The following is a 17,328-nucleotide window of genomic DNA, read 5'->3' on the forward strand; positions in this document are numbered from 1 at the left end:
TGTTGCATTCTTGCATGCAAAAAGAGTGCAAAACTGCAGGCCTCTTGAGGGCAGAGAACATGCTTCATGCTTCTTTCATGCTTTCCCAAATGCTCAAGGGCACTACATTCCTCCCACTGGACACTCAAGAAATGCCATCCCTCAACTACTATTACTTTGTGAAAGATACATATCTCTCTGGTTTTAGTTGTAAATTGTCCTATATTGAAATTTTACAGTGAATAATTACTATAAATTAGGTTTTCATTCTTTTATAATAGTTCCAGATAGTTACCCATTCTGATCCTCTGGTCCATTATCAATATTTAAAAATCCAGACAGCTGTTTAAGCAACAGCTTGACCAGAGCAGTGCCCATGGTGGACATCAAATATGTGTTCTTGTTGCATCATAAAGGGAAGATCTGCCCAAAGCTATAACCACTTGTTTTGGCCTGATTTCTGTACCCAACCAGCTAGATTATTATTTGTTTATTAGAATGTATGCATTTCTTGCCTCAGTGGCTACCTATTCAGGGACTTCACTCCATGTTGAATCTCTCTGACATACGATGGATGACAGTTCTCTTCCAAGATCACAACTTTTAATGCCACATTCAAGCAGTTTTCAGGACAGTCCCTTGGATCCTGCCCAAGTCCAGTCTTATAATAATGGTGGTGTTTGTCAAGCATTTACTATGTATCATGTGCTGTACCAAATACTGGGGTAGATACACGATATCCAGGTCTGACACAGTCCCTGTCCCTCATCAAAGGGAGAACAAACATTTAAGACCCGTTTTACAGATGAGGAAAATAAGGCCCAGAGAAGTTAAGTGGCTTGCCCAGAGTCACACTGCAGGAAAATTGGCTGAAGCGGGATTAGAACCCAGGTCGCCAGACTCACAGGCCTGTGTGCTTTCCACTAGGCCACACCGTTTATCATATCAGATAAAGAAATAATAATAATAATAATAATAATAATGGTATTTCTTAAGCGCTTACTATGTGCAAACCACAGTTCTAAGCGCTGGGGGAATACAAGGTGATCAGGTTGTCCCATGTGGGGCTCACAGTCTTAGTCCCCATTTTACTGATGAGGGAACTGAGGAACAGAGAAGTTAAGTGACTTTCCCAAAGTCACACAGCTGACAAGTGGCAGAGCCAGGATTTGAACCAATGGCCTCTGACTGGCAGTACTAGGCCAATCCAGGCCAGTAGTTGGTCTTGGACGGTAGACATAGAAGGCTTGAAGAAGCAGTGTCTTGGTTGGTATCCATCCCAATACTTAAGAACGCACCATGTAATAACCTTAACTTTAGTTTCTACATTCTGAACTTTCCATGTAGTAAACTTATTTTGAAACAACTCATCCATGAATATATTTCTATGATCCCCCTGAATTTTAGGTGCTACAAAATTTCCTATGGTAACAGATCCCGAATGCCTACCATATACAGAGTTAAGAAGTATTTTTTTTTTTGAATTTCTGTTTGTTGGCTTCAAGGGCTGTCTCCTTACTCTGGGTTTCCTCTCCCTGTTACATCAACCCATAAAGAAGCCTCTTATCTTCCCACCCTATTTCACCCCTTTTGGTCACTTCAGTACTTCCAAATCACTGATGTACAAGTCCTTATACTCTTTCAGCTTGTTCTACCTGTAATTTATTTTAGTGGTGGTCTCCCCACCCCTTCTCTTACCCAGAGAGCCAGAATCATACCTATCAGCTCTGTTGTATTCTCCCAAGTGCTTAGTTCAGGGCTCTGCACTGAGTCAGCATTCAATAAATACTCTCGATTTGATTGGGAAAAGTCCTCTCCACCACTTTTAGGGGGGTGAGGGTGGACTCTTTGGTAGCATGGCCTTATTTTTTGGTACTGATTCCCCACATCATCATCACTTTCATCTGAGATAGTCTCTCCTAATCAGATTGTGGTTTAACTGGTGAAAGATGCTATGAATAGACTTAATGGGGGAAGGAAAATAATATTTCAGAGCAGACTTGATCAAACTCCGTATCCCAAGGCTGCTGCTGTAGTTCATGTTGGGTGTTAAAGCAGGCATTTTTCTCCCTCCCTTGACTGCCAGTGTTTAAACCTAAGTACAAAAATATCCTAAAATATTGGGGTGATGTCCCTCGAACACAGAGATTTCTAAAAGGGTATGAAAGGACAGTCTGTGTGGAGGCTGCTCTGCATTTGAAAATATCCAAAAAGAATTTGGCCCCATTTTCAGTGTAGGAAGATTCAGGATTCTTGGGCAATGAGTTGTTTGCTGGTTCAGTATTTTATTTTGGCAGCTGCTGTTGCACTTAAAATCTTCAGCTGTTTCTGAAGATCTTTTTTTAAAAAAGAATAATTACATCTTTCATACAGTAAATCCTGTGTGCCCCATGGTCAGTTAATTTATGCACCAGTATGCTCAAAGGCTTTTTCTACCGTCCCTGCCATTTTTGTCTTCACCCTTTCTTTTGGGCTCTATTCAGCTCTATTCACTAGCCCAACAGGATTGATTGAATATGCCAATTTAGCATGTGATTCCTTGACTTCGAATAAGGTGACCAAAGTAGCACCTGTGGGGAACTGGAGGCCTTTTAGACTTTTGAGCAGTATTCTGTTGCCATCAAAATTGTGTCAGTTCCAGTGCTTGTAGTAAAACTGCTGTGGGTGATTCCAGGCATCAGTGAGCCAGTAATTTTTCAAGGTCACTTAGAGCAGGTTTTCTTAAACTGGGGGCGGGGGGTGGGGGGGGTGTCAGGCCCCAGTTGAAAAACAGGGAAACATTTTAGAGGAGCCAAGGAGACTGGAACCACATGATGGTAGGGGGAGCCGAAGAAAGGGAGAGACCCTATATTACAACAGCAGTCTGTCCGCATACAGTGCAGCACATATCTGAAGAAACTGGGTGTGTGTGTGTGCGCGTGCGTACACCCCAGGCCAAAACCTACAGTGCAAGTGCTCCTTAGCACAACTCTCTTCACAACACAACCCCACTTTATTGGAGAACTGAGTGAACTATTCTGAAGAAAAGATTTGTGTCTCAAACCTTAGTTCAGTGCTCAGCTTGGAGTAAGTGTACAGTAAAACACTGTTGATTCGTTTTCCCCCTGTAGCTCCCCTCCCCCATGTTTTTTTGGTCCATTTTCCACATATCCTTCTGACTCAATATTTAAACTGAGGGTAGTTGGGATAAGTGAAGAAGCAAGCAATGTGGCCTAGTACAAAGAGCATGGGCCTGAGAGTCAGAAGGATCTGAGTTCCAATTCCTTCTCCAAAACTTGTCAGCTGTGTGACCTTGGGCAACTCACTTCCATTTGCCTCAGTTACCTCATCTGTAAAATGGGGATTAAGACTGTGAGCCCCATATGTGACATGGTGTCCAAACCAATTCGTTTGTATCTACCCCAGTGCTCAGTACAGTGCTTGGCACACAGTAAATGTTTAACAAATGCCGTAAAAAAAAAGAAAAAGAAGGCTTTGAGCTTGCCGGCCCCAGAGAGCCAAGCACATTTTTTTATTTTTTTTAACATTTGGATATCCAAACATCTGATTATCAGACAGCCTCATCCCAACTAGTTCAGATAATTGGCTTTCTGCTGTTTGTAGAGTTTTACTGTTGCCAGTTCACCAAACTTTCTAGCCTCCTCTGCAAACCCGTTTAGCCACTAACTTGGCAGGCTACCAGAAGTCACAACTCTGAGCTGTTGACTCATTTTGCTCCCATATGTAATTTAAGCCACCTTTTCCCCTAGTGGAGCGCTGGGCGATGTTATGAACACATGCCTTTCGGGAGAGGCAGGTGTATATTTTGAATTGATGAGTCAAGAGATCTGTCCGCGGCATTGGTCGAATGAGCTGGAAGTTCTCTGTACTCTGGGGTAGGAATCTCAATTTGGAATGTGTTAGGCTGGTGATCAGAATAAACCTCACCGCCCTTGCCCTTTCTGCCTAACAGGGTGACCTGTTTCTCACTATCAGGATCTGATCATGAGCAAGCTCTTTATGTTTGGTGACTTGAATGGTAGCACACATTTACTGCAGAGTTGTATTTTTGTCCTCTGCATAGAAGTAATGTGGGATGTTTAGCCTGCCGGTTTGAGAGCCTTTGGCCACCATTCAACCTCTTGTGATGGAAAAGTGATATCAGGTTCTCTGTCAAGGTCTACAGCCTGTGAGTGATTTGCATGGAGGATTTCTCTGAACAAGAAAGAATTCCTCATGGCTCTAAAGACCATGGAATTTCCACGTAGGGCTTTTCCTTTCTGGGAAATCATTGGGTTCAGCCTTAGTTCCTCTGGGTTTCTAGAACTGTCACTGTATGCTGTGAGTAGTTGTCATAATGGTATTTACTGAGGACCCACTAAATGCCAAGAACTGTGCTACATAATAATAATAATAATAATAATGGCATTTATTAAGCACTTACTGTGTGCAAAGCACTGTTCTAAGCACTGGGGAGGTTACAAGGTGATCATGTTGTCCCACGAGGGGCTCACAGTCTTAATCCCCATTTTGCAAATGAGGTAACTGAGGCCCAGAGAAGTGAAGTGACTTGCCCAAAGTCACATAGCTGACAATTGGCGGACCTGGGATTTGAACCCATGACCTCTGACTCCAAAACCCTTGCTCTTTCCACTGAGCCATGCTGCTTCTCTGCTTGGGAGAGTAAAATAGAAGCTCCAAACATGCCCCCTGCTGCCCACTGGGAGCTTAGGCCAGCCGGAACCCAGCTCCCCAAGTCGTTTTTTGGTCCAGCTCTTTCAGAAGGGGTGTGGCCTAGTGGAAAGACCCTGGGCCTGGGTATCAGAGGATCTGGGTTCTAATCCCAGCTCTCCCAAATGCTTGCTGTGTGACCTTGGTCAAATCACTTAACTTTTCTGTGCCTCAGTTTCCTCAACTGTAAAATGGGGATTAAATACCTGTTCTCGATCCTTCGTAGACTGTGAGCCCCATGAAGGGCAGGGTCTGTGTCCAACCTAATTAGAATGTACCTACCCCAGTGCTTAGAACAGTGTTTAGCACATAGTAAATGCTTAACAAAAACTATCATTATTATTATTATTATTTCAGAAGCTCTGAATTCTGGGCTTGGATACAGATGTAGAACTCTACCCTGATTTATTATGTTTTGCATACATGGCATCTAATATTTTGAATAGGACATGAATTTATGGGGATCAATGTGCCAGAATCTGTGCCAGAGAATGCATGCTCCCAAATGTACTGCAGTCAAATATTATGGCCTTGACGCTGCTGCCTTTTCATTCCACTGTATCCACCTTGAGTTGATGACGGGCAAGATGGAAGAATTGTGCTTTGGCATATTCATTCATTCATTCATTCATTCATGAGTGCTCATTGAAGCCCAGTGAGTGTCAAGCAGTGAATTGGCGCTGTAGGCAATTAGGAAGAAATTGAATGAGAGAGCACTAATGGACACAGATATGTTCCCCAGAAAGATTGCCCCCTTAAGTGGGACTGGGTGGGGCCAGAGAGGGTTGGAGAGAGGGAAAAAGAAGGAGGGAATAAGAGGAGAGACTAGAGAATGAGAAAAGGAGGGAAGAGGGAAGAGCAGAGGGGGATGAGGGAAGGATTCACCTGCTTCTCCCACCATTGCCATATTTGCCATTTCCACTCAGGTTTAGCTGTAGCCTAGACCAAGGTGAACTGATCCCTCTGGGCGGTGTCTCCAGAGAATGTCATAGCCCAGCTAGCTACAGATCCACGAGCCCGGAGCCCAAGGCTAGCCGACCAGCGGCAACTGCCCTTCACTTCTTTACCCTTCATCTCCTCCATTAAAGTGTAAGCCCCTTGTGAGCAGGGAACATGTCACTTTGATTATTCTGTACTTACCAAGTGCCTAGTACAGCACACTGAGCCACATGTGAGACAGAGACTGTCTAATCTGATTTGAATGCAAGGAAGGGAAAGGGAGACTGTGTACTTGTATCTCCCCTCCCGTTTAAGATGTAAGCTGGCCATTTAGTTTTCCTTAGATTTTTAGGGACACAAAGCATTTCCTAAAGAACCTAAAAAGAGAGACTGGACAGACCTCCAAATTCCAGGAGTATCTCACTTATATCACCTTAGTAAAAATTGTGAGTACAGGAGGTAGAGAGCATAAAAGGTAGTTTAGGCGAACCAACAGAAGGCAATAAGGGGAACTGGAGTGTATGAAGTACTTAGTTCTCTGAGCTCCTCGAGGGCAGGGCCCATGGCCACTGAGTCTGTTGTATTCTCCCAAGTGCTTTCAATATTTATTCTGCACAGACTAGGTGCTTAATAACTACTGTTGATGGGTCAAAGCCCAAGCCATGGATACATAGGTCTACTTTTTAGCCAAATACCGCAATATCTTGAATTTCTGAGACCCATTTGGTTTAGCTGAGAAGTGAAGAAAATATCCTATGTGAAGGCCGGGGCTCCACAAACAAAGAGAATTGAAGTATGATCCGGGGAATGTGATCAATGTAGTCCAACTGGATCAATCAGGAAAAGCAGAAGGACTGGTTAGGGGGTGGAGCTGTGTTTGCCTAAACTCTCCCTGTCACTTTGCTGTGGCTTTTCCAGATAGATTCCTGGTACAGCAAAGTAATTGATTCACTGTTTACTACTGAATTCCTTCTACCCAGCCACCTGCATTCTGCATGTGTTTACGTTAGTTAGGTGTGGTATTTATTAACCCTTTGTCTGTGTCGGTAACTTGAGTAGATAGAAATATAGCAGATCAGACATGATTCCTTTCCCACAGAGGAACTCACAATCTAGGTGGGGGGGTGTGCAGGCAAGCAGATACAACAGTAGCAAAAGATTGTGAACTTTTGCAAGCTCCCTGAGGGTGGGGATTGTGCCCACCCACTAATTTGTATTGCACTCTCTTAGTACAGTGCTCTGCACAGAGTAAGCCCCCAGTGAATATCATCGATTGATTGGAGGTGTCAAAGTCACATGGAATGGGGCAGAAAGGAGAGATCAGTTGACATTTTTTTCCTCCTTGTTCTCCCTCCCATCCTGTAATGTATTGTAAAGAATTATAATTTTGAAGTAACCCTGATTAAATTATAGGGTATCATTAGGGAATTTATTGCTCTTATAAACTATACTCAGTCTCCCTGTAATTTGTTATAATTAATGCAAGAGTTCAAGGGCAGCAAACAAGGTTCAGGTTGTGGCAGGTCCCTTCACTCTTGCAAAACTTTGCTATCACGGCCCTTTTTCGCTCCACGATTAAGGAGTGTGCGTGTGTGTATGTGTGTATATATGTATGTCTGTTTAAACCCACGTTCCCCTTTTTAAGGGAGAATTATAATGCTTTGACTCATTGAAGACTAAACCTACGGGAGTCTCAGTTGGAGGTCAGATGTGCTGTGGTTATTTCTTGCTTAATGGGGAAGAGATTGACAGGTTTTGAAAAGGTGGCACATATCTGGGGAGAGCTGTCACCTCGGCAGGCCCCGGCACAAGTTCTAGCTTGTGGTTTGGAGGAGGTGAGGAGACTTGGAAAGCTATTGGTAACAGACCCTGGGTTATAGACTCCCGTTTTTGATGTTTTCTCTCTTGCCCTGGATCAATTTTGCGCAAGAACCCTCAGCGTCCTGGAGAGGTGCAGGTGTGTTGATTACCCGGCCTGTGAAACAATGCAGTTGGCTGTCCTCTTGAAGGTGGATTAATACAATCCTTTAGGCAGTAAATTGAGAAATCATATCTGGGCAGACACCAGGATGTATTTTTGCAGGGATCTGCTAAGTTAATGCAGCCAGGATGTTGAGTGGCTAATAGGAAAATAAGAAAGAGAGGAGGAAAAAATAGAAAAGAAACAGAGAAGCAGTGTAGCCTAGTGGAAAGAGCATGGGACTGAGACAGGAGATCTGGGTTCTAATCCCAGCTCCTCCACATGCTTGCTACTTGACTTGGGGGAAGTCACTTCACTTCTGTGCTTCAGTTTCCTTACCGGCAAAATGGGAATTAAATACTCGGTTTCCTTCTCCCTTTAATCATCCCATGTGGGACAGGGGCTGTGTTTGATCAAATTGTTTTTGTATTTACCCCACTGCTCAGCACAGAGCTAAGCACATAGTAAGCCCATAGCAAAGATCACTCGTACCATTAGAAGACAAACGCTGGTTTTTGTACCCCTTCCCCTTCAGTCAATCAATGGCATCTGTTGAGTACTTACTGATTATTAGGCACCATTCTAAGTGGTTGGGAGAGTGTAACTGTAGCAACCCCCATGTTTCCTGTCTTCGAGGAGCTTACAATTTAATGGGTGAGACTGACAAATATCATTATTGGATACTTGCGTGCAATAACAATTTGAGCACAGTATTATAGAACTATAATTCATTATCATGTTTCTTGGAAATTTACACAGACCAACTCCTCACCTTCCTTTCAGCAAAGGAATTGATGTTGCCATGGGGAGATGAGGACATACCAGAGCAGAGCACTTTTCTCTTCTGCTTTTCACATAGTTCAGTTTTCTATATCAAGCTCTACTCAGCCATTTCTCTTTGTAGGCCCTCTCTCTGCTCCTCCAGGTCACACCTTCTGTGAGCTCACTTCTGGGCAACTGAAGGCAATTAGGGAACACCACCCCATTGTTTACGGAGTTGCAATATGTTCATATAGCTTGTAGGGTGGAAATTGCAATAGAGGGAAAAAACATGGACTAATGGGTAGAGCATGGGCCTGGATGTCAGAAGGACTTGGGTTCCAATCAGCTCCATTTGTCTGCTGTGTGACCTTCAGCAGGTCACTTAACTTTTCTGTGCCTCAGTTACCTCATCTGTAAAATGTGAATGAAGATTATGAGTCCCATGTAGGATATGGACCATGTCCAACCTGATTACTTTGTATTTACCCCAGTGCTTAGAACAGTGCATGGCACATACTCAGTACTTAACAAATGCCATAAGAAAAAAGGAGTTGGTAAGCTCAATGCGGGCAGCGAACATGTCTATCAACTCCTCCCTAGTGTGCCCTCCAGTCACTTAGTTCAGTGCTCTGTACCCAGGAAATGCTCGGTAAATACCATTTTTGATTACATTGGTATAGAGCCTGGAAATTATAATAAAAATTGTGGCATTTGTTAAACACTCTGTGCCAAAGCACTGGACTAGCTACAAGAGAGTCAGTTCAGGCACAGTCTCTGTCCCACATATGGCTCACAGTCTGAGGGGGAGAAAGAATGGGTATCTCCTATCCCCGTTTTTACAAATGAGGAGACTGAGCCACAGAGAAGTAAATGACTTAACCAAGATCACTCAGCAGACAAGTGATGGAACTGGGATTAGAATCTAGGTCTTCTGACTCTCAGTCCTGTGCTCTATCTGTAGGCCCCATTGCTTCTAAGAGGCCATTTCCCTTCCCCTAGCATTCTGCCATCCCCAGCCATTTTGACACTCTAGGATGGGGTCTGTGGAAACTTTTGGAAAATCCATCTCTTGACTGGCTCTCTCTCTGATTTGATTTGGGTCTGACACACAGCCAGGACTCAAACTTGCTCGTCTGCTTCTCCTCTCCTAAACTCCTCGTGGCTGGCTTTTCCAACCAGGATTCCCCATCCGTGGCCTGGACCAGGGGCTGATATTAAGGTGCTTCCTCACTGCTCACTAATTCTCATTCCTGGGACCCTCACAGAAGCTCTATTCTCTATTCCTGTGCTTGACTCCTCAGGCGGTCTGGGAGCCTTTCACTTGAGCCACCCTCCACCCACACTCCCTAGGCGACCTTATCTCAAGCCCTTTGGATTTCCAAGTCCCGAAGCTTTATAATCTGTTTCTGCCCAATGAACTCAGGACAACTGCCGTCTGTTATCAGCTTTAAAAAATACTTACAGAGTGTTTGTGTGTATGTGTGTGTGAGATAGAGAGAAAGAGATTGACTCTCGTGAGTTCCAGAAAACTTAGGTGGGCACATTTAGGTGTGTAGAAGTGGACCGGTACCACAGATGGCATCCAGCACTCTGCATATGGGAAGAGCCTCTTTGTATTCAACTATAGTCATTATAGGTTTTCTTTAGCTTTACAATGTGGTGAACACTGGGGTAGTAGGTTCATGATAGAATCCAATCAGACATTCCCTGTCAGACATGGGGCTCATTGACTTAGGGGGAGAGAGAGTAGGTATTTAATTCTCGTTTTCCCTCTAGACTGTAAGCTCATTATGGGCAGGGAATGTGTCTACTAATTTGGTTGTATTGTACTGTCCCAAGCACGTAGTACAGTGCTCTGCACATAGTAAGCACTCAGTAAATACCACTGATTGATTGATTTTACAGATGAGGAAACTGAGGCACAAAGAAGTGAAGGGACTTGCCCAAGGTCACAGAAAAGGCAAGTAATGGAGCCAGGATTAGAACATGGGTCTCCAGACTTCCAGTTCTCTGTGCCTTTTCCACTAGGCCAAGCTGCTCCTCTAGACTTCTCATTGCTTTCTAAATCATGCTAAGAACAAAAACACCTTCCTGTGTGGGAAAATCCAGCACCCCTGGGCATGGGCTCATTGATCATCCTTCCTTCAGACACTGGGTGGCCAGTGACCTCCTGTTCAGATGGAAGTGGAGGTGTTGTGTTTGGTGAAGTGGTTGGTCTAGGGCAGCAAGGTTTCTTTAAGGCAGGGCTGGAAGTGAGTTTACAGTCTTTTAGTGTTAATGATGCCTCCGAGTGGAAGGATTGGCCAGAGAAGCATCTATAGCATTAGGATTGGTGGAAGTGAAAGAAACCGCTTTCTAAGTGCTTAGTACAGTGCACTGCACACAGTAAGTGCTCAATAAATACGATTTAATGAACGAATGAACCGTAATGTATTGAGAACAAAATAGAGGAACATTGTGGCCTAGTAGAAGAAGCATTGGCCTGGGAGTTGGAAGGCCTGGGTTCTAATCCCAGCTCCGCCATTTGTCTGTTGGGTGACCTTGGGCAAGTCACTTAACTTCTCTATGCCTCAGTTGCCTCATCTGTAAAATGGGGATTAAGACTGTTGAGTCCCACGTAGGACGTGGACTATGTCCAATCCAATTAGCTTTGTATCTACCATAGTGCTTAATACAGTGCCTGGCACATAGTAAGTGCTTAACAAATACCATTTGAAAACACACGAACACACACACACACACACACACACACACACACACACACACACACACGTTATAGGCACGGTACATGTCTACCAACTCTGTTGCATTTCCCAAGCACTTAGGAAAGTGCTGTGCACACAGTTCAGTAAATACCACTGATTTATCCAAGGGCTGGGGAGGACATCTTGAGGGATGACAGTACATTTAATACACTGCTTCAAAATGGGACCAAACTTGAACAGTCCCAGCCTGAGGAGGAGCTACGTTGTTTTGAAAGACCTCCAACAGTCACCAGGTGAAGAGTTTAACAACTCTCTCTCTGAGAAATTTCTTCTGCTACAGGAGCTCAATCTCTACTGCTATGTGCATGCCACAGACCAGCCTTCTCTGTTTATGGGGTAAACTTGGTTGAGGTGGAAGGTGACCTCTCTTGAGTGAGTACATATGGGTCCAACCATGCTCAAGAAGGCCAAAAAGAATGTTTTTAATTCTGGATTTGTAGGAGCAAACTTAGCCTAAAATCCTTCAACTGGCTTCTCCCACAGCCAGATGTACTGCCCCAGGGTCTTTCATTTACAGAAAACGTTTAAAAGTTGTCATTGATGGCTTAGATTTTCAAAGGAAATCTCATAATAAAAGTCAGTAAATAATTCTTCTCATTTGCAAGAGAGGGTAAGGCTTTCCCTCCCCCGGCTTCTCTCTCCCAAATCCGTGATAGGGTGTGTTAAACTTTCATTAAATAATGCTTTTCTAAAATACGCTATTGTTCTTTAACCCTATTTTACTACTACTATTTTTACTTTCCTTAAGAAAGGATCATTTCTTTGTACCCGAAAAGCTCATTTCACAATAACAAAATCAGCCTCCCCATTCTTTGTCCCAGTTTTAATTGGCGGCTGGCACTAAGAAGGCTTCTCCAAAGCACCATCAGTCATAAGTGGAAGCGATGTTTTTATGAGACTGTTTCTAGAGGGAAAATGCATAGACAGAACGATGACCGCTCCTAAAACACACTGACATTTTACTCCCACCCACAGAAACCCGGCAGCCCTGTTAAGTCGTAGCAGAGTCTCATTGATGTTGCTCTGATTCATACCCACTCCGAACGATTCCTCTAAGGGGAGCCTGATCTAGGGTCTGCAGTGGACCTCATGGACAAAGGGGGTTGTTGAGGGGCACTGACAAGAGTGGGTCAGGGTGGAACGAGACTGGAGATTGGGAATCCGATAAGGCAGTTGCTCTTTCAGATTCCACCACTGACTTACGGGGCCCTAGAAAAGCTACCTTTCTTATGCCTCATTTTTTTTTCTCTGAAGAATAGGAGTCACTGTCATTTCTTCTGTTTAAAGGGCCAACGGGAAAATAGCATTCTTACCAGACACTGTGAGAGTTGCTGAGGACCTAGAAAAGGAGGACGGATTAGAATTGAAGATGGGTTCAGTCTGTCTGTATATTGGGGAGTTCTGCAGGAGAGAAGAGAAACCCACAGGCTCATTCATGAGTTATAAAACTATAGCTCACTTGTTTTGTTTTTGGTTTGTTTTTAATTTTTTATGGTATTTAAGCACTTTGTACCAGGCACTGTGCTAAAAGCTGGGTTAGGTACAAGCCAAAGCGGTTGGATTCAGTCCATGTCCCATATGGGGCTCACAGTATTAATCCTCATTTTATAGGTGAGATAACTGAGGCACAAAGAAGTGAAGTAACCTGCCCAAGATCACACAAAAGACAAGTGGTAGAGGTGGATTAGAACCGAGCTCTGTAGTTCCCTCCCTGCTCCCAGTTTTGACCTGAGCTCAAGTCCCAAATGGGAACTCTATTCAGTATTTGCAGTTGTAACTGTGATATTTGTTAAGCGCTTACTATGTACTAGGCACTGGGGTAGATACAGGATAAGCAGATTGAACACAGTCCCTGTCCCAAATTGGGGCTCACAGTCTAAGAGGAAGGAGAACAGGTATCTCTCTAACAGCAGTTCCTGCAGGAGAGCCACCTGTAGCCACTGTGGCTTCCATAGTCTGCCATAGCCAACTCAAGCCACCTAGGGTACCTTGTGTGATGCCCCAGCGCTACAGGAATCCTGGAAACAGCTGGCTAGAGACACATGAAAAATCGAGGTGCAGAATAAAACCAAAGGAAGTTAACAGCAGGAGTGAATATTTCCAGGAGCAAATGGGTCAGGTGTGTTTAATGTGGGGGAGGACTGCTGAGGGAGGTGAGTTTTCAAAAGTATTTTGAAAGGAAGAATCCATAACTAAATTGTATTTGAGCACTATGTGCAGAGCACTGTACTAAGGACTTGGGAGAGTACACTACAACAGAGTTGGTAGTCATGTTCCCTGCCCACAGCAAACTTACAGTCTAGAGGAAGGGAAAAGTTTGGTTAGGAGAAGGCAGGAAAATATTCCAGGCTTTGGGGAGTTCTGGACTGAGAGTAAAGTGGGCTCCAAAAGACTCTGCCGTTTGTCTTGGGAGAGCTGGCGTGAGAGAGCTCTGAAGGGTTAAGCGCGGTTATCTCTCCTGATTCAGGCACCATGGCTGCAGGCCACCAAAAACACCAAACTGGTGTTTAAGCTGGGCTTGGGTCAGGTCACCATTTCCTTGATAAATAACACAAAGATACAAGTTCTGTGCCAAAAGAAAGGGATAACTCAAAGAGGGTGCCAGAGGACCCATGCCACTTCCCAGCAGATACTAGGGAAAACTATTATAAAGAAAGGTGAGAAAATCAGGCAGGAAGTGTGACCAATATGAACTTTGTAGTGCAAAATAAATCTTTAGAAATCCACCGTTTCTTTCACTTCAAATCTCACTCAGTTTTTCCCAGCTGTATGATTGATGGGTTGCATTAGAGTATATATTTTAACATAGATCAGTTGTTACTTTCTAATAGAGCCATAAAACCTGGAGCCTTGCATGTAACTGACAGTATGCACACTTCTTGGAGCAATAGAAGCTAATGTAAAACATTTATTGTTCCAGTTCTATTTGCTTAGTGGAGTGGTGGAACCTGATAGCTGTATAATTATGGCTTTGTTCAGACTTGTTATCAACTCTCCTGTTCCTTGGAGTGCCATCTAGCTAGCAAATAGCAGGTACCTTTATTATAGTAAATATATAAAAACCACCTTTAGTGTTAACCTGACTCAAAGGAGCGTTTTCAAAGAGAGATCTGAGGTTTGGGTCTTAGCTGATGGGGGGGGGGGGGGGGGGGGGTGTGGCTTTTAAAACGGTCTTGTATCTTGGGTCCTTTCTCTCTCTCCAGAAAAGCAAAGATGTGCCCCCTATCCAGCCCCCCACCGCCCACCAGATTCACCAACTTCTCTCACATTCAGTGCTTCTACATATTTCTAGAAGAGACCTGAAAGGGAGGCAAAGTCCTCAGCATCCAGCCTCCCCCAATTATAGTGGAATCTTCTTCCAGGCTATGTCTGTTTTTACATCTGGGCAGAGGTCAATTTGCATCTGTGATTTCCCTCCTCATGTTAACCTTGCCACTGGTTTAAGACACTTTCCTCCTCCGTAAAATGGGAATAAAATATTTTTTCCCTCTTCTCAGACCATGGGCCTTGTGTTGTCCTGTATCTGTCCCAATGCTTAACATAGTGCTTGGTCCATAGTAATTACTATTACTCACACAGAAAGTACAGGCGACTGTTTTGCTAAACCCCTGGAGTCCTTTAGGTTGTCACAATAATAAGACAGTATAATTTGTGTACCTCTTATTTTTCCATAGAGCTTGCAAATGAATTATCTCATTTATCCTTTCAATATCATGGTGCGAGTGGGAGATAGGTACTATTATCTCTTTTTTACAGATTAGGAAATTGAGGTCCCGAGAGTTTGTGACCTGACCAAATTCACATAGCAGGTACTGGTGTGACAAGGACTAGAACCCAGGTCCCCTGACTCCCAGGGCCCATGCCCTTTCTACCAGGCCAGGCATGGGCCCCTTGAATAACTTTGTTTTAAGCCCGGTGAAGAATTTGAGTCCAAGTCAGGAACTCATGATGGACTCTGAGGATCAAAGCTGGATCCCCTGAACGAAGTGTAAGGAGGGATGAATCCCAGAAACCAGCAGAAAAGGGAGCAGACATAGTAGTTAGGTGTGAGGAGATTACTGGATGTAGGTGTCTACACTGCCCTGCCAATTTTGCTCATCTCGGATCTCCGAAAAGACCTGGGAGAATCCAGTCTGAAAGACCCTATTTTGGGTCTTCTGGTTTTCTGGCCAGTTAGCTCTTTGAAGTCTACCTCTTCCCACTTCCCATTCTTCTTAAAATCCCTGCCTGATTTTGGTCCAGACTTAAAATGAAAAGTCACCTGTGTTCCTGGGTATTAGGTTCATTCTAAAAGGACATTTAGGAGCAAACTTCGGGATAGAAAGGGCAAGGTTGCACTAGGTTACCATATCATGAAGATATGCAGTACAAAGCTTTAACTTGCCAGAGTTTGCTGTTCAAAGTAGCAGGTGTGCTTGCTGGGTTTGGGCTTTGAAAAGCTAATCACTTTTCTGGATTTGCCAATCTCTTGGTATAGGGCCACAACTGGTCATCTGTTGTGACTTCCCCTCTGGACTATTTCTCCTATGTTGTGTTTCCTGATGTTATGCAGGAATGTGCTCTCATTTGATCCACATCTCTAGCACATGTTTACTGAATGTAACTCTGGCAACTGTGACTGATGGTGGGTGCCCAGGTGTGGAAAAGTATTTTGTGCTCTCGCTGTATGGTGTGAGAAACTGGTTCTTACCAGAATTGTATCCTCCTAGCACACCAGACGACTGATTGGGTGAAACTCTTCACCAACTGAGGGTTCATGTGAAGTGACACCTGCTACGTAAAAAGCACATGCACCCTTACAGAGCTATTATTCATCTATATAGGTAGATACAGTGCGTTTTTTTGGTTCTCATGATCTTGGTTTTCCCATTTATAGGTACCAGTATTACCTGCAAGTAAAAAAAGATGTGCTCGATGGGAAGTTACGATCTACCTTGGATCAAGCAATCCGGCTAGCTGGCTTAGCTGTGCAAGGTAAAGTGTGGGTTCCTTCAATAATCAGTCCCTCTCTAATTATTTTCTCCCAGGAGATGTTTGGACTGCTGTGGATTCTCAACCAGAAAGTGGTTTGACTCAAACTTTCCTCCCTGGTTGGTTTTTTTTTCCAGCTTCAACCTGAGGCTCCTGGAAAGTTGGAAATTTTATTTTGGGATAGGATTCTCGAGACCTTTTTGGCAGAGCTGTTTTGAAAATGAGTCATGGCTGGTCTGATTGAGAGAAATAGCAGCTTGCATTTGTCCTTGAAATGAACACCACATTTCAGGGAATATATTGTATGTGTGTGCTGAATTATTCAGTTGATGAAAATGAACCATGTGTAATTTTAATGATCTTTTAGCATTCAAGTAGATTCATACACAGTTATAATTCAAAAAGATTAGTATGTATTAGGCTAAATTTATCTTTGAACTTGCACCCTGCATATGCAGTTGGAAAATGTCCTTTAATGCAGGGCATATTCATTGTTTGTTCCCTGTTGTTGAAATTCTCGTGGTTACATTTGCTTGGGGAAATAGGTTCGGAAGAAGGAAGAGAAATTCTTTCTTTTAATTAAAAGAACACACTTCCCCCTCATTATTAATATGAGAAACAAGTCCCCAAAATGACCAGTCAGTTGAGAAGCCAATGATTAGTAAGCTCTTGCAGTACAAAATTTCTTGACTTTGATCTCCATTGGGTGGCTCAGAAGCCTAAACCTCATACCAAATCCTGAACTGATTCTGAACCTTCAAAGCTCAGAACAATTAGCTTACATAACCGCTCTCTGACCTTTGTTGATCTATTGTAAAATCCACCTTAGGGTATCAGTGGGTTTGGCCATCTCTGTCTAGTCTATATTCAAAATCAGCAAGCTCTAGAGCTACCCTGTGGTTAGAAGCTCCCAGAGTATTTTATAGCATCTCTGACCTGTGAAAGACTCAAAGCTTTCAGAATGTGAAGGAAGGCTCCAGACACAACAGTTACGGAAGCCAGCCCAAGATAACCATGGTATAAGGAAACTGAAATGACAGGCCAAAGACCTAAAGAGAAACCATAAAGATAAACCAGCAGGCCAAATATTTGAAATTAGTTACAATCTTTCCTTTCCAATTTGTGATTTCCCGGATCTGTTGGTGTTTACATGGTGGAGCTTCTTTCACATATTGTCTTTCCAGGTCCATTATCTTGAGTTTTACAGTGTTTGTCCTAAAGGGAAGTCATGTAATGTTTGAA

General features: G+C 43.6%; 1 protein-coding gene across 2 annotated transcripts in view; it reads left to right on the plus strand.

The window, feature by feature from the left end:
• Positions 1-17,328, plus strand: part of PTPN14 (protein tyrosine phosphatase non-receptor type 14) — a 92,612-nt gene that overhangs the window by 24,819 nt on the left and 50,465 nt on the right. For both annotated transcript variants that reach the window (XM_038760721.1, XM_038760722.1), the window contains exon 3: positions 15,992-16,089. In XM_038760721.1, the coding sequence (XP_038616649.1) occupies positions 15,992-16,089 (98 nt within the window). The remainder of the gene's footprint in view (positions 1-15,991; positions 16,090-17,328) is intronic.

This window comes from Tachyglossus aculeatus, chromosome 19, assembly GCF_015852505.1.
Source record: "Tachyglossus aculeatus isolate mTacAcu1 chromosome 19, mTacAcu1.pri, whole genome shotgun sequence".
Classification (NCBI taxonomy): Eukaryota; Metazoa; Chordata; class Mammalia; order Monotremata; family Tachyglossidae; genus Tachyglossus; species Tachyglossus aculeatus.